General features: G+C 25.3%; 2 protein-coding genes across 2 annotated transcripts; one reads left to right on the forward strand and one right to left on the reverse strand.

The window, feature by feature from the left end:
- Positions 1-1,053: 1,053 nt before the first annotated feature.
- Positions 1,054-15,546, forward strand: LOC113556387 (protein ST7 homolog). Its single transcript, XM_026961290.1, has 11 exons — positions 1,054-1,432; positions 3,011-3,093; positions 5,302-5,416; positions 8,533-8,703; positions 8,780-9,013; positions 9,579-9,676; positions 12,951-13,141; positions 13,987-14,089; positions 14,533-14,776; positions 14,851-14,990; positions 15,098-15,546. The coding sequence occupies exons 1-11, from the start codon at positions 1,312-1,314 to the stop codon at positions 15,191-15,193; spliced, it is 1,596 nt and encodes a 531-aa protein (XP_026817091.1). The 5' UTR covers positions 1,054-1,311; the 3' UTR covers positions 15,194-15,546.
- A 1,191-nt stretch (positions 15,547-16,737) lies between these two features.
- On the reverse strand, positions 16,738-21,878 carry LOC113556729. Its single transcript, XM_026961851.1, has 9 exons — positions 21,571-21,878; positions 20,736-20,774; positions 20,184-20,238; positions 19,698-19,909; positions 19,474-19,613; positions 18,683-18,913; positions 18,375-18,537; positions 18,160-18,315; positions 16,738-17,239 (listed from the first exon to the last, which is right to left on the reverse strand). The coding sequence occupies exons 2-9, from the start codon at positions 20,763-20,765 to the stop codon at positions 17,036-17,038; spliced, it is 1,191 nt and encodes a 396-aa protein (XP_026817652.1). The 5' UTR covers positions 20,766-20,774; positions 21,571-21,878; the 3' UTR covers positions 16,738-17,035.
- Between the last annotated feature and the right edge of the window lie 1,399 nt (positions 21,879-23,277).

Genomic DNA, 23,277 nt, shown 5'->3' on the forward strand with positions numbered 1-23,277 from the left:
CAGTAGAAACATCATGAACAAATAAGTGCAATAAACTAATTAATTAAAACAACTTCTATCAAATGCAACAATCAATAAATTAAAGCTAATAATACAATTTACAATTAAAAATTCAGAAATAATTATAGTTTATGATGTAGGTAATCCATTTAACAAAGAGCATATTAATGAATTACTAGTAGACAAGGATATAATACTTTGTACCTACTAATTATTATGATATTCTATTATATACTTTGCTGTTAGGAAGTAAGGAAATATCTATATTATGCCTCGTATTGGGATCATATGTTGATAACTTTGACTCAAGAACTTAACCCTAGTTGACAGAAGACACTTTGTTTAAAAAGAAATTAGATTAAACGTTGTTAGGCCATACCGATTTTCACTTAAAAGGTTAGGTTACTATGAAACTACAGTCAACTAAACCTAGATATCAAAATTATAAGTTGATCAACTCTTAAAGAACAGTTTAATTACCTGTTTCTTTTCATAGACAAAACCATTAGAATTTTGAAAGTCCGCACTATGCAGTTTTGCGTTTTAAGTAACTTTAAACTTTCTAACTTAACTTTAATTTTCTTACTAATTATAATGCCCTGCAGTTTTGGTTAAATACCCTTTGATCCACCACTGAAAACATACTATTATTTAAACATTAATATTAATAAAATTATTTTAAGTAGCTACTAGCAACTAGCTAAGGGCCGTTCTTACAACGTCCGGTTAAGCGGAATTCTGCCGGTAATGAAATCTGTTATCAGTCGGTTAGCGTTAACCGACACTTGACCGGACATAAATATTAAGCAGTAACACGATTAAAGATGTCTATCTTTATAGTAATATGATATTCGAATTCGATGCAGTCAAATTAAATAGCTTTGTGGTCGTCGGTCGATGACAGTCGCTATTGGTCAATCAGCTGTTGTCGGCTTTTCGCCATTATTTGGTGCGGTGCGAGTAGGCGGCGAAACGTTTCGCGGATTACGGCGCGTCGAATACTGTCTCGCCGGCCGTTGATAAGCCCTGTATCGATCGGCCGAGCGACATAAACATTAAACAGTAAACACCAAACGACCAAACAGCGTCTGCCGTCTCGTATGTGCGGCGATTTAACTATCCGTTTATCGTTTTTTCGTAGTCACTTGGCCCCGACGTCTTACCCACAACTCCATGTTGTTGGTTTCCGTTTAAACGATACATTTCCAATCGTAGCAGTTGTCGGTTCGTCAAGCGCGCCGACCGGTAATGTCCGCGGCGGAAGTCGCACGTTACCTAAGCTGAGCTACATCTCCGTGTGTCCGTACGAAGATGGTCAAGACGTTCCTCGGTTGGATCTGGAGAAAATTGTGGTGGGCGTGGTATCTGGCCATTATTTTGGTTGTGTGCTACACCAGGGAATGTCTGAGGAAAAAGGCCATCTGGGACGTAGGTGGGTGATAACGCATAATCTTACTCAATGGGTGTGCTGACTGTTAGGGACGATACCGGTTAAGCTCTTTTCGATTAAGTGTGGTAGGTGTAGATACTAGATGACAATTCATGTCAGACGCTCGTAAGTATTTTACTCGTTACATTCTACTCAGGTGGCATATTCAATGGTAAAACATCGACTATCTAGATTTGAGAGCCAATTCAATTGCTCCCAATGGTTTGCATGGGGCTACGTGTGAATTATGCAGGGTACTAGTCACTAGACTCAAGTCTGTTTATTTTAAATGACTGTATTATTACTGTTATATGACTAGGTATATCATAACGGTTTTTTTAAATTTATTTATTGTAGTAAAAACAAAGTTAACAGTCAAAAACTTTTGTATTCTGAAATGATAACTTCTCTTTTATGAATGACATCATAAAAACAACATTTGTTGGAATAGCAGGTGGGTATCTATCTAAATAATGCGATTGATGTGTTTACATCAGAATATGAAAATATTTTTAGAAAAAAATCTATTTAATAAATTTCAAAAATATATTTTTCTTATGGCTAAATACCCACCTACTCATATTTACACTTTACCACAGTAGCGTATTCAGAACTTTTTATTTTGGGTAGGCCACAAAAGCTAAGTTCAGAATGATTTTACCCCCTCCTCATACTATAATTTGATGTATTTATGTTTTAGTATTTTTATTCAAAATGACTAATTTTTAAATTTTTATAATTAATGGTAGCTACTTTTTATTAAAATATAGACTTTCTGATAAAATTTACTTTGGTTCTTAAATATTTTATTTTTAGATTAACCATAAACTAAAAATTATTGTAATAGAAAAGCTATGGAAACAAAAACAATATTTAGAATACAATATCCTATATAATATAAAAAAAAATCCACAATTTCTCTTTAAATATTCGAATATTACATTTTTATTAAAATACATAACCTAATCAAAACAATTTTTTTCTAACTATAAATCATATTTTCATTGAGCATTGAACTTAGACTAGTCTTGTACTCATATAAAAATGTGGGTGGGCACTTGCCTACCAGGCTCACCCCCTAAACATGCCGCTGCTTTACCAATGCCCTTATTTCAAGTACCTTTTCATAATTGTCACAATATTCCTAATTATCTTATAAAACAAGTTATACTGTTTTCAGTTATATAGTCATAAGATAGAATAATAAAATAACATAATAAATAAAATTTACAAATAAGGGTAATCCGCAGAAATTGTTAAAAATTATTATTAAATGCAATTAAAACAAATAAATATAACCTTAGTAAACAAAAAGATATTTGAAAATCAAAATATGTTTTAAAAAAAATGAGAAATTGAATTATATATTAATTCAAACTTAGTATTAAAATTTCTAAATTTCACAAAAAGCTAGAAAAATGCTTTTTACTACAAATCTTAGTTTAATAATAAGTAATTCACTTGCATTTTATCATGTAATGTATATTATCCTTTTTTACATTAATATTTAGGTATTTAAAATAGTTTTGCTTTTAAATTATTCTTAAAACTTAAATTATACCTTTATTTGTATCCTTACAGTGGCAGTTTTTATGGATTCATTGACACCAAAGTTTTACATTGCTCTTACAGCAACTTCATCATTCATCTCAGCATTAATAATGGTATGTTTTTAATATTTTTATTACTTTAAATATCAAATAATATACTATGAAATATATATTTATTATATTAAGTAACAGATATAAAATAAAATTTTTAATATACTGGGTATTGTAGTTAAAAGTTATGTTTGTAATATCTTTTTTGTTTAATATTTTAAAAGTTTTTCTATAATTATGGTTATTAATGACATTATAATTTTCAATGGATTAATAATTTGTAAAAAATGCAGTTAACTTTATAAAAGTAAAAAAAAATCTATACCTAAAGGTAACTTCAATATCATTTATATACATTAAATATAATACATTTATTTAGTCAACTTATGAATAGTATTTTAAGTTAAAAATAATTTTGAAATTGGATTAAATCTTAATAGTAATAAAAAAACTTTACATTGGTTTAAAAACTAATTTCTATTTTATTTGGTTGTAAAATTATATTACCTAAATTATATTACTCTTAAAAATGTTGCTAAATAAAATTGAAATATATTAAATTTTCAATGAAATATATAAAAAGAATAATAAATTAATGTTACTAACAATTAATTATTTATTGTTGAAAAATAAATGTTCATTCCTCTATTTTGACTAACTAACCATAAAAAAAAGTAGACTGATTAAATTTAAAATATTTTTGTACATTAAAAACGATCTTTTAACTTCAAAATTATCGGTTTATATTTTATAAATAAAGAATTATCTGGGGTATTAGTTTCCTAATTATCATGATCTCCTCATCAAACTCTTATTGATTTTTACCACAAATAATAATTATGATTTTGTGTTTTGTATTTTGTATTAGAAATCAAATTACGTTGTACAAAACGTTGATTAATCTAATCTATTAAGTAAAACTTGTTCTGTATCAAATGTGTTACAAATAATTTAACACAAAATATCTAAAAACAAAGATGGTGTAATTTATTTTTATCTGTAAGAATGGAAATAAAAAGTAACACATTTCTGTATAAAAATTAAAAAAACATTTGCTTTTAAATCAAAATCCATGTTATTACTTATGTAACTAAAGACTGGAATTATATGAATTTTTATACTCTACTGAGTGTATGCATGACTGATAGTTTGTAATGTGGAGGTTTAAAATCAAACTAATTTTATGGACTAAATATTATTTTTCATATTTACGAAGATTTGAAGGGTTAAAACATATTTGGTTATCATAGCTTATAATTGTATATTTTTGTACACTTTTCATAAATTAATTAAAAAAACTCTAGCTCCTTTGCAATGAAGATTAAGAATTAATATGTCAATCAACAATTAATTAAAATTTATCATGATAAAATGTTTAAAAATCAAAAATAATATTTCTTAATTTAAAAAAAATATATTTTATTGCATTTATTTCTATAAAAGAAAAAAAATAATATGGTTACTGCTATAGTTTTTCCTTATTTCATTATTAATGTTAATTAACTATTTTTATTAATCTAATTTATATTTTGAATGTTACTAGGTATGTAATATATTGTTGCATATTTTGCTATTTTTGTCATGCATATTTTCATAATATTTAATACTTTTAATACATTTAATTCTGGTTTCTTTGCTTGTAACTAACTCTTACCTATGTTACAGTGATGTGCTGTAGTATTTAAAGTTTGGTATGCACCAAAAAGAAAAAAATCTAATGTTCTGAGTACTTTTGTCAATATATATTACAAGCTTAAATAAAACATAAATTATTTACTAATTTTTATTATAATATAATATAGATAGTGAAATATACTACATTTAAAATTAATTCCTACATTACAATATAACACATTGCCAATTGATACTTAAAAATAAATACATTTAAATTAACATACCCCTATTAAAATAGGTACACAATAAATTAGATTGTAATAAAAACAAATATAAAAATTTTAGAAAGAGAAAAACAAATTATAGTAAAATTAACAAATAATTACATTTAATTAACATTTTTTTATTTAAAAGGTAGTCCAAGTTTCAATAAAATAGATTACAATTTTTATAAAAATTAAACTATTGTATTATTTTTTGCACATTTCAATTTGTGTTTACTAATTATTAATTAAGTACCTTCAGTTTTTTAATATATAAATACATATTATATAACTATTTGGTCTTTTAGATATTTTTTTAGTAATGAATAATGTATCGTTTTATTTAATGTACATTTTTTGATTTAGAAAATTTTTCAAATAATACTATTTTCAGATTCTTGAATGGATATATTTCCAAAAATATGGAGTATCATTTATTGAACAGTTTTCATTGAATTATATTAGTCCATGGATTGGCGGAGGAAACGATAATAATCAACAAGTACCAGGTATATATAAAATAAATTTGTTAACAATTAAAAAAAACATATCATAAGAATTAGTGAGAAAAGACAATGTAGCAAGTTATGATAAATCATTGTAATTTTTAGATTTTGAACGGAGTGATGAATATATTGATTCTACAAAGATGTGTGTTTTTTTTTATTTTTGTGTCTATCATCATGTTTTGGAGTAGTAATAATACTTTAAATTTTAACTTCAGTCCTTTTTTGAAAAGGAAAATTCATCTAGTTGGTTCTTTGGGAGGTAAAAAGTAAAAAATGTCCAGTAGTTTTCTAAAGCGTCAGGAAAGACCCTGAAAAAATAACGGAAAAACGGGAATTTTTACGCTTAACCACTTTTCGACAAAATCGATTTTTTGGTTTTGTTATAACTCAAAAACGAATCATTGCAAACACTTGAAATTTTCACCTAACTGTAAAAAAAAAAATTCCAGCGTCAATATAGGAAAAATTTTATGAGCGTATGAAATTTAATTTTTTACGAAATCGCGTAAAATAACGATATATTACAAATCATCTCCGTTCAGAATCGTTTTTTATATACAATGATATCTGTCATTGCATTCAAATTTAACACACCCATTATAGTGACTAGTGACTTACTCTCCATCTCTACTATACAGCAAAGCGATACCCACTTGCCCACTTTTTTGTATTATGTTTTATTTATACACAATAAGGTAAATAGTCGAAAAAATTGATTCAAGTTTCAACTTTTTTAAATTATCATTTAATAACCAATCAACCTATGTTATGCTTGAAAATTATTAAAGTTGTTTTATTTATTGCCAGGTTTTATTATCTCCTTATTTTTGTCTTAACAATATAATTAAATTGAATATATGTCAATATATGTGTGCAGAAACGAGGTATACTTTATCACTCATAACCCTGTAAATATTTTTCAATTCTATTTGCAGAATGTTAAACTATTATTGGATAATTAATTCCCATAACTTACAATTTTTTAACATGTATTTTGCACTAGCACAACACAATTTAATTTTTTTTAATAGCAACCCCATTTTTTAAATAATATTTTTGAATTAATCAATTTTTGCATTAAATTTTGATTTATCAACTTGTATTCTAAACCCAAAATTGGTAAAATTAGAGCTAATTTGTTCTAATAACACTAAATGATACATACATTTTTATTTTATTATTACACATTATGAAATTACATAATCTATTATAAAAACATATATTTTCAGAAATAAAATTCTAAATTTCTATTTTTTTTTTTTACAATATCAGTGGCAGCGTAACAAAGGCTCTATGAGACCCAGCCACCGGGTCTCATGGCTGCTTGAGTAGGTGGATGTAGATGCTGTGTTAGTAGTTAGTACACAATATATACCTACAATTATATTATTGACATTATTATAAATCTAAAGTACTCGTAAACTATTTATTATCAAAAATATTAGGTAACCATATAACTATTTTTAATACTTAACAATTTTGGGGGTGAGTGGACCTTAAAATTGTTTTTGTCTCATGAATGAAAAATGTTTATGCCACCACTGAACAATACTATACATATCTAATAACAAATATTATGTTATAAATGCATAGCATAAATAGTAAATAATTTATTACTCTAAAAAGAAATGTATAATGTATCATAACAGTGTTATTAGAACAAAAAAAATACGTACAACTAAAAAAAAAAATTGATATTTAATAAATATTTTTTAAAGTTGTGCTTAATTCTAATTTTGCCAATTTTGAGTTTGAAATACAAGTTGACAAATCAAAATGACTTGAAAAAAATCGATTAATTCGAAAATTATATTCAAAATAAGGGTTGCCAAAAAAGGGAAGTTGTGTTATGCATACACATTAAAAAAATTATAAGTCATAGGAAACTACAATCCATTAGTTTAGTTTAACATCCCGCAAACTGAATTGAAAAATATTTACAGGTAATTAATGATTAAGTGTACCCTGTTTCTACAGACACATGGTGTATAGTAAAATTATATGATATTCAATGATGTTACAAGATATAATATAAATCTATAATTAACTGTTTTATTTCTACATAAGTCAAATATGCATGCTATACTATTATAAAAATGTCTATACTTACCTGTTGTACTATAGTGTGAATATTTTGTTTAATTCACATAATATAGAGTGTTTTGTTTATAATTCCAATACTTTCACTTAAACAATATACCCTTCTAAATAAATATTTATAGTCCCTAACAAAATTATTCAAATAAAAATTTATTTGAATAATTATCTAGGTAATATTTTGCCTAAAGCTGTCTCTAAGCTCATGGAATTGCATTGATGGAATTAAATATTTCATAATTTCTGCAATTTGCTTTTTGCTAGATATCTACTTTAATGAAAATAACGCCTCGTTCGATTTTTCTCATATTTAGTGATGTGAATATCTATATGTTTTATTTTTCTATGAAATTCTGGTTTTTTTTTTTTGAGTTTGATCGCACTTTGATTGTCTCCATACTTGTTTGTAGTGAAATAAGTTCCTCTTTATAGATCTACATCGTTATAGATTATTTTCCATAAATGTATGGTTTATAGAAAAATTCTTCTTGTGTATCAATAAATTGTATATTATTGTGTTTCAAATACTCAGGAACATGTTTGAAATTCTGATGTATAGTATTTATGCCAATATTCTAATGTGGAGTTCTTAATTACAATGTTAGCATGTTAAATTTCCTGTTAAAAATCCGTTAATTATTATCATCGAAAACAATTTATTCTCATTAAGACTGACTGCAATTACACAATTATTCATTTTAAATGTATAACTTTAAGATAATTTAATTTAAACATATAAAATTAGAACTACTGAATATTTTCATATGGTATGTAGTTAGTAAGATAAAGACAACACTAGTCGATACAACGTCTTCTTAACAAATTAACTAATTGATACTAGTTAGCGTTAGTTACTAGGTTTAAGAATTTAATAACTCATATTTTGTAATATAACTATGTTGACTTTTATAAACCACATTATTTAGTGTTTAATGTTTGCAACTTTTATGTTTTATTTATAAATATGCCAATTTTGTTAAATTAAATTTTATTTAAATTAAAATTATTATCTTTTTTAGAATGCAAAGTATGGAGAAATCCACTAGGACTTTTTCGTGGTGCAGAATATTCAAGATACCTCAATTGTACCAAACGAGAACCTTTGACATTTTATGATATGAATTTATCAGCTCAAGACCATCAGGCATTTTTCATTTGTGATGCAGATAGTGGAAAACCAGATTACGAAAGTAAAAAAAAATATATACCATTAAATTATTGTTGCATAAATTACTTTAACTCACCTATATTTTATTTTGAATTAAGTAATGCAAGCTGCGTGGAGGGAAAGGGTACCAGCCGCAAGAGTGAAAGCTGCACATTTGGCTTTAGAAAAAAATGCAGAGTGCGTCACAGCTCTTATTATGTTGGCTGAAGAAGAGGCACCAACTATGCTAAAAGTTGAAAAAATTTTACGTAAAGCATTAAAACTAGCCGAAGCAAACTACAAAAAAACACAAAAATCTCATCATCTAGATTCTAATATTGAAATGCAACACAGTAATATTTTATTTTATGATTCTTATCTATTTATATGTCATAGTTTGATAAATAATTTTAATAATCTATATATAAGAAAAAAACTAAAATATAGAAATTAAATGTATAGGTCTTCAAATAAAATCATTGTATTATTATTGTTATGCTTATAAGACTTGTATATTAACTTGATGATTTTAAGTCTTTGACTCTAATAGTATCTTAATATTAAATGGAAAAAAGCTGTTAAAACTTAGAAGCAAAACAAGTTCTTAATGATTTAATGAATACAAAATATATATTTTTATTAGATACTTAATAATAGGAGACTATATCACACCTATATTGGAATCTATTTTGAAGCGGAAAATTTTTTATTATTGTATAATTGTTAAATATATAGAAGTAAATAATAAGATAATAATAAATTACCATAAACTCAAAATAAATACCAAAAATAGTAAATTACTAGATAATACAGATAACATAATATTAATAATATTTTAAGTGAATTTATTTATTTTTGAAAATATTTTTATAAAAATATAATAGTTACATAAATATTTATATTATTTATTTTTTCCAGGGCGTGACCTCAATGTCTTAATATACATCAAAAGGCGCATAGCTATGTGTTGTAGAAAACTAAGAAAATTAAAAGAAGCTGTGAAAATGTTTAGAGACGTAAGTTAACAGTTGTTCAATGATATTAAAAATATTCTATTAACAATTAACTTTTTCATTTATCATTAGTATGCTTAGCAATAATAATTCTTCAAATAATAATTGATTAAATAAAAGACCTTATTTGGTTGATGATGTAGCTGTCTTAAATATTATTTCAAATGTTTGTATTATTGAACGTACAAGATCTTAAAATTATATTTTTAAGTTAATGGCATTTAAACTTTTAATAGATTTAAAATTATGACAAGTGAAGGTTCCTGATTCGATTTAAGTAGTTAAGTATCCAATGTTTAAATTGTTGTCTTTTTTTCAGTCATTTTATATATATTTATTTAAAAAATAATAATTATATTAAGTTAGATATAGTGAGAAATATTAATTAATGTGAACTATTTTTATTTCTTTTTTTAATTTTAATGAAAAATAATGTCATCACTAGATTTTAAACTATTAATCAGAAATGATTTTAATTTATATTTTTTAATTCTTCCTAAGTATATAATACTACACAAGATTGAATAACAATTTAACTAATACTATTGGAATATATTTTCATAAGAAGCATTACTACATTTCTCATTCCATGCGCTCTGTAAATTATTTAAATAGTAAAGCAATAACCTGGTGCATGAAAAAGGCTAATTTGGATAACTTTTATGAATTGCTAACTTATTTTTTTGTAATTTGGATAATTTATCTAAAACATATTGCATTTTGTTATTTTGGGTTTATGTTCATTGTCCATTATAATTAATAATAAATAATACACTCCATTACATATAATACATCATGGATTATAAAATCTATATTCAACTAAAACTATGATAAATTGTTTTCATCGAATTTGTAATTTTTCAATTTAATTATATAAATTAATCAAATGACTAAAACAAATGTTGTATACAACTGTACAAGTTAATCATTCTTAAGATATCAAGTAAAAACTCATGTTTGTGATCCAAGTCATTAAGATAACACTAATATAAACAGATTTTAATCAATGCATTTTATTAATCCATTTAAAATACTTAAGTTTCTTAAACTGAATTTAAGATTAATGACACAAAGAACTTCCACTATTAATCTTTTTTTTCTTATTGTTTAATTATGTATTATTTTATAAAATTATAATTATGGTACTACAAACATATATATATACATATATGTTTATATGTTATTATATTGCTTAATATTAGGCAACTTCAACATTAACCGATGATTATAGGATATGTAACTCTACATTATTTATAATAATTATTTTCTTCTTTACTTATGTTGTGTCAGATAACACGCACTTATTTGAAATTTGGATTAAAAATAAACAAATACAGGATGATATTTTATCAAACAACATTCATTATTTCAAAAAGTATTAATGTTTTTGAAAATATTTTTTCACATAGTTTCAAGTTGTTAAAAAACAACGTTTTTATTAAAAATTTATATTTTTAAATATTTTTTATCCTTATAATTTTTAAGTTTTTTACTTTTTTGAATAACAACATAGTATTTTAGCAGAATAATTTTCTGAGTATTTTAATACATAAAATTTGAATGGGTGAGTTGTTTATGAGTTATACTTATTTAAAGTTTAGACAAGCGTAGTGGACAAAAATTTTGTGGGGTAACCCCATACCACTCCACTCCGCGCAACTACACTTTAAATACGTATAACTCATAAACTACTCACCTTAAATTCGATTTTTATGTATCAAAATACTCAAAAAATTATTCTGCTTTGGAATATGGAATTAAAAATCTATGTTGTCATTCAAAAAAGTAAGAAACTTAAAAAATTATAAGGATAAAAAATATTTAAAAATATAAATTTTTAATAAAAACGTTGTTTTTTAACAATTTTAAACTATGTAAAAAAATATTTTAAATAATATTAATACTTTTTGAAATAATGAGTGTTGTTTGATAAAAGAATCACCCTGTATATAAATTAATTAACCCTATAATTAAACTATTTAGATTTAAAATATTTAAACATTAAACCTTCCTATATGATCATAGATATTAAATACAAAACAAAATAAATGTAAGTATAATTCTATCAATTAATAGCATAGCTTAATATGTAATAATTGGTAGTTATAATTTTTAAATATTAATAATAATATGCCAATAATAATTCTATTTCATCTTTCCATTTTAATTTCATATTGTCTTATATAACATTAAAACAACCACAATGTAATGTTTAAAAATATATATACATTATGTATAATTAAGTTAATGGTCAAAATCCACCTTGATAACATATATATTACTTACTTACAGCATTACTATCACTATGCATTATCTTTGACTTAAGAGTTATGACAAAATTATACATATATTGTAACCATAACATAAACTATGTAAATTTAATTATTTAGGCATAGGCAAACTTTTCACGTATTTTTTAAATTTCTTTGCATCAAAAATATTATTCCATTTGGCACATCACTATAGTATCATAACATAATTGTAACATTGTAGTTAATGCTCGACTGATTGATGTTTACATAATCGTAAAATAGAATTGGAATTATTTAGATGAAACTAAATAAGAAAATTTATACCTGTCGTCCAACCAACGTAGTCTTTACTCTAGTAGTAGACAATAGACATTACCGCCTTTACCAAAAATAATTTTGATAAGAAAAATAAATTAATATTATCAATAACCTTGTACAATTATTTCCATGAGAATAGTGCTTTGAAAATTAACTATGAAGTAAATATATTATGATGTTAGAATGTTCATTTTTTACTAAACAGACTTATATACATTAAAGAATAATAAAAATTAAAGAAATTATTTAAATACGAGTATACTAATTTTGATATCTGTAATGTTTTAGTATCTTTGATATTCAAATTATAAAGTGGTATACTTGATTTTTTAATTAAATATATTTCAATTTGTTAACTAATTAAATATTTAACTGAAATTTTTATGGGATAAAAAAGTGATTTAAAATAATTTAAATAATGACTTGCAATATTTAGGTTGTTAATTAAATTATTTTACTAATATTTATGCACTTCTAAATTCTACATTTTAAATTCAAGTTATAATTTTATATTGATGGCTGAAGGAAAGTCCAATGATTTACTTAAAACTTAAAATGTATTATTGATTTGTTAATCAATACGGAACTTTCTCTTCATCATAATATCCTAATGAATTCATGAAAATAATGAATCTTGTATGTATGTAGTATGTGTGTGAGGTGTTTGTGTGTGTACCTATATTTATGAAAGGATTTATTATTAACAGTTAAGCAAGGAAATGCCTCCAATAATGAACATACTTAATGTTCACGAAAACTTAATAGAAGTACTATTAGAAACGCAGTCATATGCCGACGTACAATCGGTACTAGCAAAATACGATGATATAAATCTACCTAAATCGGCGGTCATCTGTTATACTTCTGCATTGTTAAAAATCCGTGTTATCGCTGACAAGTAAATTTATTATTGATATGATTATATTAATTATGTTCTTTGCATAGAAAATTTCAGGTTTATTCAAGTCCATGCATGTATTTTTGTCATTTGTTTAATATTGATAATTAGTTAAACAAGCTTGTATTGCTATAAATATACTTAAGTTATTCATAACTTAAAATTTGAATACCTAATATTGTTGTATTACCTTAGACCTTAGTAGTGCTCAGTAGATATGACTTAGTAGTTGATAATATCTTTAAAAAAGAATAAGTTTCTAGTATTTTATACCAATCATATGTTATTAGTTGTTAATTGATACCCTGACTCCTGAAGTATAAATTATGCTGCACTGTTTATAGATAATAAATTTACAATCATAATTCATAATATTTAAAAACTGTATTGCTTATTTTACATGTCAAAATAATTAATGAAAACTAATAACATTTATTACATTGTTAACAACAAACTTTTTAGTGTTATGTTAAAATAGATTCACATGAGGAATATTGATATTTTCTAGTCCTTCTTTGTTGAATTTCAAGTTATCTATTTAACTATAAACCAGATTAATTTTTACAAATGGGCCTCACACACGTCATCAAATTTTCAATTAAAATTGTTCAAATTGCTAAAAAATAAAAATGTTAAAAAATGGATGTTATAATAAAAAAAAATAAAAATAAAAAAAGTATCCATTACTGTAATATTAAATGAAAATTTTTTTTAACTAAAACGCATGGACATTATTATTTTGTATATTGTATTGTATTGCATTTAATTTGCCTAAATGATATTAATATTTTTTTTTTTTTGATAGTTTTTTCTTTATAATATAACGAAAATTTAATAAATTACAGATATCATGTAGGAAATACATTGAAAAAAGGACTTTCTCAAGCAGAAGAAGTGGCGCTTGAAGCTATTCATCGAGCTGTAGAATTTAATCCACATGTTCCAAAAGTATATTAAAAGAATCTAAATAATTTCAATATTATAATTGATTATAAATTATACGATATTAGAGTACTGTTGTTCACTATATTTCTTATTTATACAACTAAGACCTGTGTATCAATTATTATAATTACATTTTAAAGATTTATGTATAATCTAAATTGCATTTTCTATTACTTTATTTTTAATAATATTAAACAATATGTACAAATATGTACTTTAAAAATCATCTTCATATCTATTTAAAAAAAACTGTTAAATTAGTTTGTTTTGAAAGAACATTTTTAATTAATTTAATAATTACTTAATACAGTTAGACATATCAATATTTTAGTGATAAAAATACTTTTTCAAACAAACATTTTTATAAAATCCTTAATTAGTTTCTTTTAAACAAAATAACCTAATTTAATTTTCCCTGTGTGATTGTATAACTTTTAATTTTTCAGTATTTATTGGAAATGAAATCATATATCTTTCCTCCTGAACACATACTGAAAAGAGGAGATTCGGAAGCTGTAGCATATGCATTTTTTCACTTGGCACACTGGAAACGAATAAAAGGAGCATTGACTGTACTTAGTGTATCGTGGGAAAGTGCATTTAACCAAATTCCATATCCTTTAGAAAAAGGATATCTATTTCACCCTTATCCAACATGTACTGAGTTAGCCGACAGAGAACTATTGCCCAGTAATTCATTCAGTTCCCTATAATGTTTAACGCTTTCTTTGTTTCTAATATTATTTGTTAATTTTGTTATTTAGCTTTTCACAAAGTAAGCGTTTTTCCAAAGAAGGATTTGCCATTCTTTATTCATTTTACGGCTGGTCTAAGTTCCTTTTCAGCATTACTCGCTTTGCTGATATATCTCCATCCACAATTCACAGGCAATCTAGTTTACGTTGTAAGTTAATATTGTACTCAATTTAATATAAATTAAAGTTTAAAAATACTAATAAAGTAACATATATATATATGTTTTATTAAAAATTGTCATTTTAATTTTTATAGGTAGGCATGTGGATTATTGTGCCAGTAAACTATTGTCTTGATCGTTTGGAGACAATGCTTCCAAATAATGTTATGGATATTCTCTCAAACATTTGATCTGATCTATATTTTGTAAATTATTATTAAATTCTTTGTAAATATTATATGTATTATGTATATATTTAACAAAGGAGAGCACAACGATCTGACATTGTAATTTATGATCATAATATTATCTTATTTATATAATACCAGTTTTAAATTAATATTAAATTGGAACTAGTCAAATTGAAGCCAAGTTTAAAGTAAGTATTGATCAACCTGGGTCCAATCCATGGGACAAGCACAAGTGATGAAAAATAATACTGAACAATTGTCAAATATTAATATATTAAATATAAACTTAAATTTAGCTATTATGTTTATTTTTATTAGAGGTGAAATTGCTTTTAAGTATTTGTAAAAAAAAACTCGACTAATAAATGATCATAATATGAAAGTTATTTTTATTTTGATTATCATTTATTGAAAATCACATTTAAAAATTGTAATGTGTGAATAGTTATAGAAGTTTAAAACATTAATCTCGTTTTGGTGTTTTAAGTATTAGGATAAATTGTTGTTGATATCTACCTCAAAAGTAAGCTGATGATACACACACTGTAACTCATCTATCAAACATTCATTTTTTAGACATACGACTGTTATGAATATAACCTTTAACGATAATTATTTAGTTTAAACCAATATATTCAGCTACATTTTTGTTAACTGAAGCGTAAAAGACTTTTCTTACAGAAGCTCGTATAAAAATTTTCAAAATAAAAACAAATAAGTAGATCCTCATAAGTAAATGCATTTGAAGGGTATTAAAAATATCAATACTTGATGTAGTGTAAGGTACATTTAGTACTACAAAAATATAGAATTTTTCTTCTTTTTATAAACAGACATTTTGATTAGGCATATTAGATGCTACATCTGAGGAAATATTGTTGAATTAATCAAAACATAAATGACTTATTTATAAAATATCAATTACTACAAAAACCACTTAATTTTTTTATAACATAAAATTAATGTTACAAGGTAATTTATATATAAATTATAATACCAATTATGTTTTCTTTTTGTGTTGATCTTCAACAAAATTTAGTATTAACACTTGGTTTTCTTAACATTCATCGGATTGTCTAAATAACAACACAATATTAAATACATAAAAATATAAATTAATTTAATAATAATAATAATAATAATACCACACTTTATTGATCATAGTATTTGAAATATAATATAATTCTTAAATATATTAATTTCATAATATAAAGTAATATAAATATTAATAAAATATTTAAATCAGGGACATATATTAATACAACAGAGACCAAACTATTTATATAATGGATATATAAATATAAAATACAATACATAAATTTATATGATTTCATAACATAAAACTAAATTTAGTTTTGACAAAATATAAAGAAGGAACTTGAGGAAAATTATATTTATCTAAAAAATATATATAAATAGTTATTATCATTAAAATATACACTCTTTCACATGGTTAAATGACATAATAAAAAAATGAAAAATATTAATTACAATACATTCATATTATTGTATACATTTTCAAATTGTATTAATGGAAAAGTCTAATAATTAAAGCATATTAGCTAAAGAATAGGCTATCTATTTCTGAAAACACATTTTATAAGAGTAAAGTTCTTCTTAATATATGTCCGCGATTCAAATTAAATTTCATTTAATAAAAAAATACTAAATTACTAAAAATAAATGTATGCTTTAGAACGATAGAGAATTATCTTAGTAAATCTCATAACCTTTGATATTTCTTACATACTATGAATATCGATTATTTTTTGGGAATAAAATAAAAATAAATTTTGTTAAATGTTAATAAAAAGAGCACCACAGATTCTTAATTGCTAATATTTAACTAGTATGACTAAATGCTGTATTTGTGTATGGGCCACTGTATACAGAACTTCCACTTGAAGAAACAGACTTTTTGTGTCTTCTCATCAACAATATTAAAGCTGTTATTACTGTTAAAAGCATAAGGATAAGTCCGGCTATTGCAATACTTATAGCAAAATTTCGCTGAGAAATACAAATATTGTATGGATCATCCAAAAGCTGTAACAAAATAATAAAATTGTTGTTATTAAAATACTTTTACAGTTAACTGTTTCTCTAGTAAGTTTCATATGAAGTAGTTCTTTTTACATACAGCACTTTAAAAATGTAACAATGGTAAAATTTGTCAAACACGTAGGCATTTGTTAATTTAACAGGTTATTATGTTATCATATTCATAACAGTATCCACACAGTTTATAAAAATTAAAAAGTAACTTTTTGTGGAAAACAGTTAGTTAAAATATTTAATGGTCAAATTCATGTTTCATCAAAAACACAGTTTTTTTTATATTTTACATTTAATTTTAGAATACAATAAGTATAACTGTTCCTTTATCCTCTAAATACAGAATACTCTTAATTATTGAAATGTTGTCTGCTAATTATAAGGTTATTATAATTTATAGAAAGTTTGTTCCCAAAATTCGTCTTTGAGGTGTCCGTTAGAGAAGGTTTTACTACAATCTAAACTACACAGGTATAGTGGAATGTTGTCGTATAATATACATTTCAAATTAATTGATGTTTTGTATTGTAAAGTGAAACCAGCAGTTATATGATTGCAAAAAACAATTATATTATTTGCATTTCAAATTTATACTTTAAAACCATTAAACACCTTAAAGCACCTTAAATGCATTTATCATTATATAGTTCAATATGAATCAAAATATGTCATGATTTTAGAAGTACAGAACAAGACATTTACTATAATAATTTATCAATAGAAATTATTGAATTTCAAAATGCAACATGAGATTAATTAATCTAAAATGTATGTAATTAATACTTTTTACATGTTGTATACAAAAATTGTGTTTAGAATTCCATATTATACCTAAAATTTATTGAAATACTAGATAATAAATTGTTTTTTGCAAACACTTTTTTACTTTAGAAAAAATAATTAAAACATACCTTTTCTCGTGCTACTTGATCCATCTGTTCTGGATTTCCTGAATCTACTCCTTCATTTACATAAAGGCCACTATAAACTTCTATTGTAGCAGGACTTTCATCCTCAATTGTTTGATCTTCACGCCGAAAACGTTTTCTGTTACTGCAATTTGGTGGCTGAAATATAAATAAATCAAAAAACATGTACCTAGTGCAATTGCCTTTAAAATAGTTACCGTGTTTGCACAGCCCCCATTTGCTTTCAAACACAAATGAACGTGACATTGATAATATACAGAGGTAGTATAAGGAAACTTATGAGCTTGAAAGTTCACCACTGCAGTTGTTTTGTTAGCACTGTATTGAAATTGCCCCATTATGTCGTCTTCAATTGAACATCTAATATGAAGTCAGAAATTGTATAACAAGAATAGTTCAATTTAATTTATAACTGTTAAGATTGAAACAAAGATGTTTTAAGTTGTATTAATATGCTTATGTTGTGTACAGGTATATACATATATATATATATACATAAACTTACCCAGATTGATCAATAAGACGTTGATCACCCCAACCCAAACCATCTCGAACTAAACAATCTGTAATAAACAATCCAAAAGTGTCTTCATTGTTGATTGAAATGACCATCGTCAAGGGATCTCCAATTTTCACATTTTCCGCTACGTCTTGCTTTACAGTTTTACCAGAGAAAATTTTCATTGTACATGTTGGCATCTTGGCAGTTTCAATCATTGCTGCTTCATCTGTTGTGCTACAAAATCATAAAAATCATAATTGTATAATATATAAAGATTATTATTTATGTATTAAAAATTAAAATACTACTGTATTAAATATTTAAACATTTTTAAAAATCAATAACTAAATTAGTATTAATCAATAAAATGATTAATTAATCAAAAATATTATGTTAAACAATTTATATAGATGGATTATATTATATTTATAATATGCAAATATATAATACTTCTTTAATAGTATTTAATTTAGCATATATATTTATTTTAATAATATAAATATTTAGTATTAACAGTTATAATAATGGTCTACTAGACGTATATTCATTATTGTTGTACTAAATATTTGTACAATAATTGTTGTACTAATTTGTTGCAAACATATATTTTTTATAAACAAATACCTAGTTTTCTCTTATGAATCCTAGCAATAATAATTTAATAATTTTAAATTTTAAACAATATATAATAATAATATATTAAGCTTATTAATTTCATAAACTGCATACTGTTAATATAATTATAAGTATTTCCTAAAGTAATACAAAACAGTTCAAATTAAAAGAAACTTTACCTCATATTTAACACATTAGTTAGTAGCTGATCATTTGTTTGATATTTACAGCGAATATGAAAGCCTTTACCCTGATTTGTCACCAATTTTCTATGAGGTTGTAAAACTATTGTATTGAAGTATTCTACTAAACCATCATTCTAAAAATATTTTTGTTATTTTTAATATATATATTATTATATTTAATATTATATATTTAATTCATATAATTCAGATTTACTTACAAGGTATGTACTCATAGTGTTACATGACCTCAACGGAAGTTTATAAACCACAGGACTTTTTTCATAATTAAATTCAGCCATACAACTTGAATTTTTGGATAAACCCTTAGGGTAAATTATTCCAGTGAATGATTTTGACTTTGTATCAATGGTTACACTTATTTCTTTATTGTTACATTGTATAGTAATATCTTTAGACATATCGTTCAGATCTATGTGGTTAATAAAAATAACAAATTATAGTTTTTAATTATTACTTATTATATAGTAAAATTGTTTTCTGAATTAGAAATACATATACAATGTTTTTAAAAATAATTTAAGTCTTAGTACATGCTTAACTATAAACAAATTCAATCATAAAGAATACATTTTTTATTACAAAACAAATAAAAATGTTCTTAAATGTGTTTTTATTAATTTAGATAAACAGTAACTAGTATAGAATTATTAATAATAATAAACAAACCTATTTAAAATATATACCTGATAAAGCATCATTAGACATCAGATGATCAGCACGAACACAGCATAATGCTAACTAAAATAACAAAATGATTTAGAAAATAATATGTAAATTATATTATTAGTTAACAAATATTTAAAAATCTATGTAAATCCAATTAGTTTTTTAATGAAAATACATTCAAATTAAATGTTTCTATAAAAGTGATTATTCAATAATAGTTCTTCTAAAAATATTGCTATATTTATATACTCTCTTACTAAATAGTAAATTGTATTGCCAATCATAAATGGTTATATTATATTTTATTATATTTTGATTTAACAGTGTCAAATAAAAATTAATAAGAATAAAATGTTAAGGTACAAGTAATTAAATTTTTAAATTATATTATTAAGGAACCTACATATTATTTAATAGTCTGATTAATATTATATTGATAGAATAAAAAAATTTTATTTTAAATTAAATTAGTTGATTGTTGAAATAGGTCAACATTAGATTATCTAAAATTGTATAATATTTGATATTGGCTTAAACATAAATGTATCTTTTTAGTTATAAATACTTACTGCACAAAGAAGAATGCATTTGTTAGCCATGGTATGACCCTGAAAAAATAAAATAGATTTAATTAGTCTAGTACAGGTAATTATCAAAAAAGTAATAGTTTAGTGTCTATTCAACCATTTGGTCTCAGAATAAAATACAATACTCTATACCCCTACATGTTTAAGTGTTAAATATATTGGTACACAACTTAATTTAACTTCAATTAACCTAACACCAGTAACACCTGTACTATATTGTTTAGTTTCTTCAGCAGTATACTTAGTATACTGGTGAGTGCTGACTGGTATAATATACCTAAAAATAACTAGTCCATTTTTTGTTGGGCATTATGACAATATTGATAAATATATCTATCACTGTGTACCAAAGTTAGTCTTTAAAAGAAAGACTAACCATTTTTGACTGCTTAAAATTAAAATGACTTTTTATGATTATCATTGTGTAATTAAACCATGAAAAGCGATATTTTCAACAAATGCCTATTCAAGTTTCATTTCATGAACATGGCTGATACCTTGATCTAGTCCAGACTCAACTAGTGGATGTGGAGGCGAGTATTTAACTGTCTTAAAATGTTAAGTTGCCCGTATTCAACGGGTTAATTTTGTTTTTATACATATATTTCTTGATAATTAGGAAGATAGGTAAGCTTGTAAGCCATAGACATCACAGGCGCATGAGACATTGTCTTAACCACCTGCGGCAGTCATCGCGGATATCCGGTGGTCAGGGAGGGTAATACTTGGGAGGCGACGAGATGAAAACGTTTAGGCGGGTAGGTATACTAACAGTACAATACTCATAGGGTAAGTATATAGGATAGACAGTACTCACGGGATTGGCAGTGGCCGTCAACGGTGTCCGCCAGACGGGATAATGGCGGAATCCGACGAGCGACGCTGTTACGACACGACGACGACGACAACGGCGACGATGACGAACGGCGACAACTGCAGCGGACAATACGCGTTCGCGACGAGAGACGGATTTTTTTTGCTATTCGGGCGGCGGCGGCGGCGGAACGTCGTCGTCGTCGTTGTCGTCAGTGAAAGGTTCCGGCGTTGCGCAATCCGCTCTGACTGGCTCTGATCCGTAAGAACGCGGTACACTACGGCAGGTGGGTGGGTGGGTGTTACACACGAATGACGACACGTAGGTAGAATAAATACATATAGTCACGACTCGCGGCGTTATCCCACTCTTCCGTTTTCGCCGCCGCCGCCGAAGACGACCGGATAGGTCGTTAGGTGAAGCTGTGGCGGCGGGTGGCGGGTAACGCCGCCGACGGTTTTCGCCCCCGCAACATGTCCATACAGGTAACTATTATTATTATTATTATTATTACGTGTATTATAGTGCTGCTAGTACAATAATATTTTATTGTTGTAACGATTACGACCATCGACCCGTTACTGCGTAGGTACAATAGTGCCTATATAATATATTAACTGTGTAGTCTCATCAGTAGTATATATAGGTACGTCCGCAGTGGTGTAAACTGTAGAGAATAGATACTTTGAAAAATATGCATAGGTACCTTCAGACCACCTCCTATTTAAAACACGCGCCGAACGCTACCGCGATCACTACTATTACAGGCGGCACATTTCAAATGTTATGCTTATGATTAGTGCGGAAAAACCAAAATTCGATTAGAATTTGTGTAGGTACTCAATTTATTTTAATAAAGTCGTTATTACACCTACTTCTTCGCGTCATGTTTATCATATTAACAGTATTTGTTCGTAATGTTGTCTACTGCGTTTTGTTTACATATACGACTGTAGGGCCTAGAGACTTCTGGGTTTCTGACATTTACGTGTATTATTTTTTAAATATTAATGCGATTACGGGATATTAAGAATCTACCTTTAAGGAAAATGTATTTTATTTATTTTAAGGATTTTGCTTAATAGAACAAAATATAATATTATTTACCATATACGGATTCATGTATCACCTAGTTTTTGAGAGTACATTGTACATATATTTTTCTTAACTAGGTACCTACCTACCTATGCATATTCTGGAGAAAATAATGTACACATCTAAATTAAAATGTTTATATTTTACATACAAATGTGCGTAGGCATGAGACTATAGGTCCTATAATATTATATTATATATAATTTTATTATTTCCTTAAGTATAGGAAATAATAAGCTTATATACACATATTCACGTTCCTCGCAGTCGCCGTCGATAGTGGGAGATGTTCATTTTATAACACATAATATAACATAATTATAGCCTATAGCCTATACATATAGAACTTACCTATCGCTTATTATTTTTTTTTTTGAATCGGATAACATTAATATAAAAGCCATGTCTATCCGAGGTATCTATAATTATAAGATGTACAATAAGAAAAATAACAATACAAATAAATATGAAAATTAGTTTTTATTAATTTAATATAAAAACTTTAATAATTCGGTAAACTACTTTTTTTTGTGCATATTTGACATAAGTTTTTAGAGCAAATCCCTAAATCAACATAGTAATATTGTAACTAATTAATTTATGAAATTAAATTTT

Source organism: Rhopalosiphum maidis, chromosome 3 (assembly GCF_003676215.2).
Source record: "Rhopalosiphum maidis isolate BTI-1 chromosome 3, ASM367621v3, whole genome shotgun sequence".
Taxonomy (NCBI): Eukaryota; Metazoa; Arthropoda; class Insecta; order Hemiptera; family Aphididae; genus Rhopalosiphum; species Rhopalosiphum maidis.

Bases quoted from the DNA above. Each gene is read 5' to 3' on its own strand.
- LOC113556387 (XM_026961290.1), top strand. From the start codon at position 1,312: ATGGTCAAGACGTTCCTCGGTTGGATCTGGAGAAAATTGTGGTGGGCG. The intron at 1,433-3,010 runs GTGGGTGATAAC...GTATCCTTACAG, and splicing joins AAAGGCCATCTGGGACGTAG to TGGCAGTTTTTATGGATTCA. The intron at 13,142-13,986 runs GTAAATTTATTA...AATAAATTACAG, and splicing joins ATCCGTGTTATCGCTGACAA to ATATCATGTAGGAAATACAT.
- LOC113556729 (XM_026961851.1), bottom strand. From the start codon at position 20,765: ATGGCTAACAAATGCATTCTTCTTTGTGCA. The intron at 20,239-20,735 runs GTAAGTATTTAT...TTGTTATTTTAG, and splicing joins AATGCATTCTTCTTTGTGCA to TTAGCATTATGCTGTGTTCG. The intron at 19,614-19,697 runs GTAAGTAAATCT...AAATATTTTTAG, and splicing joins ACACTATGAGTACATACCTT to AATGATGGTTTAGTAGAATA.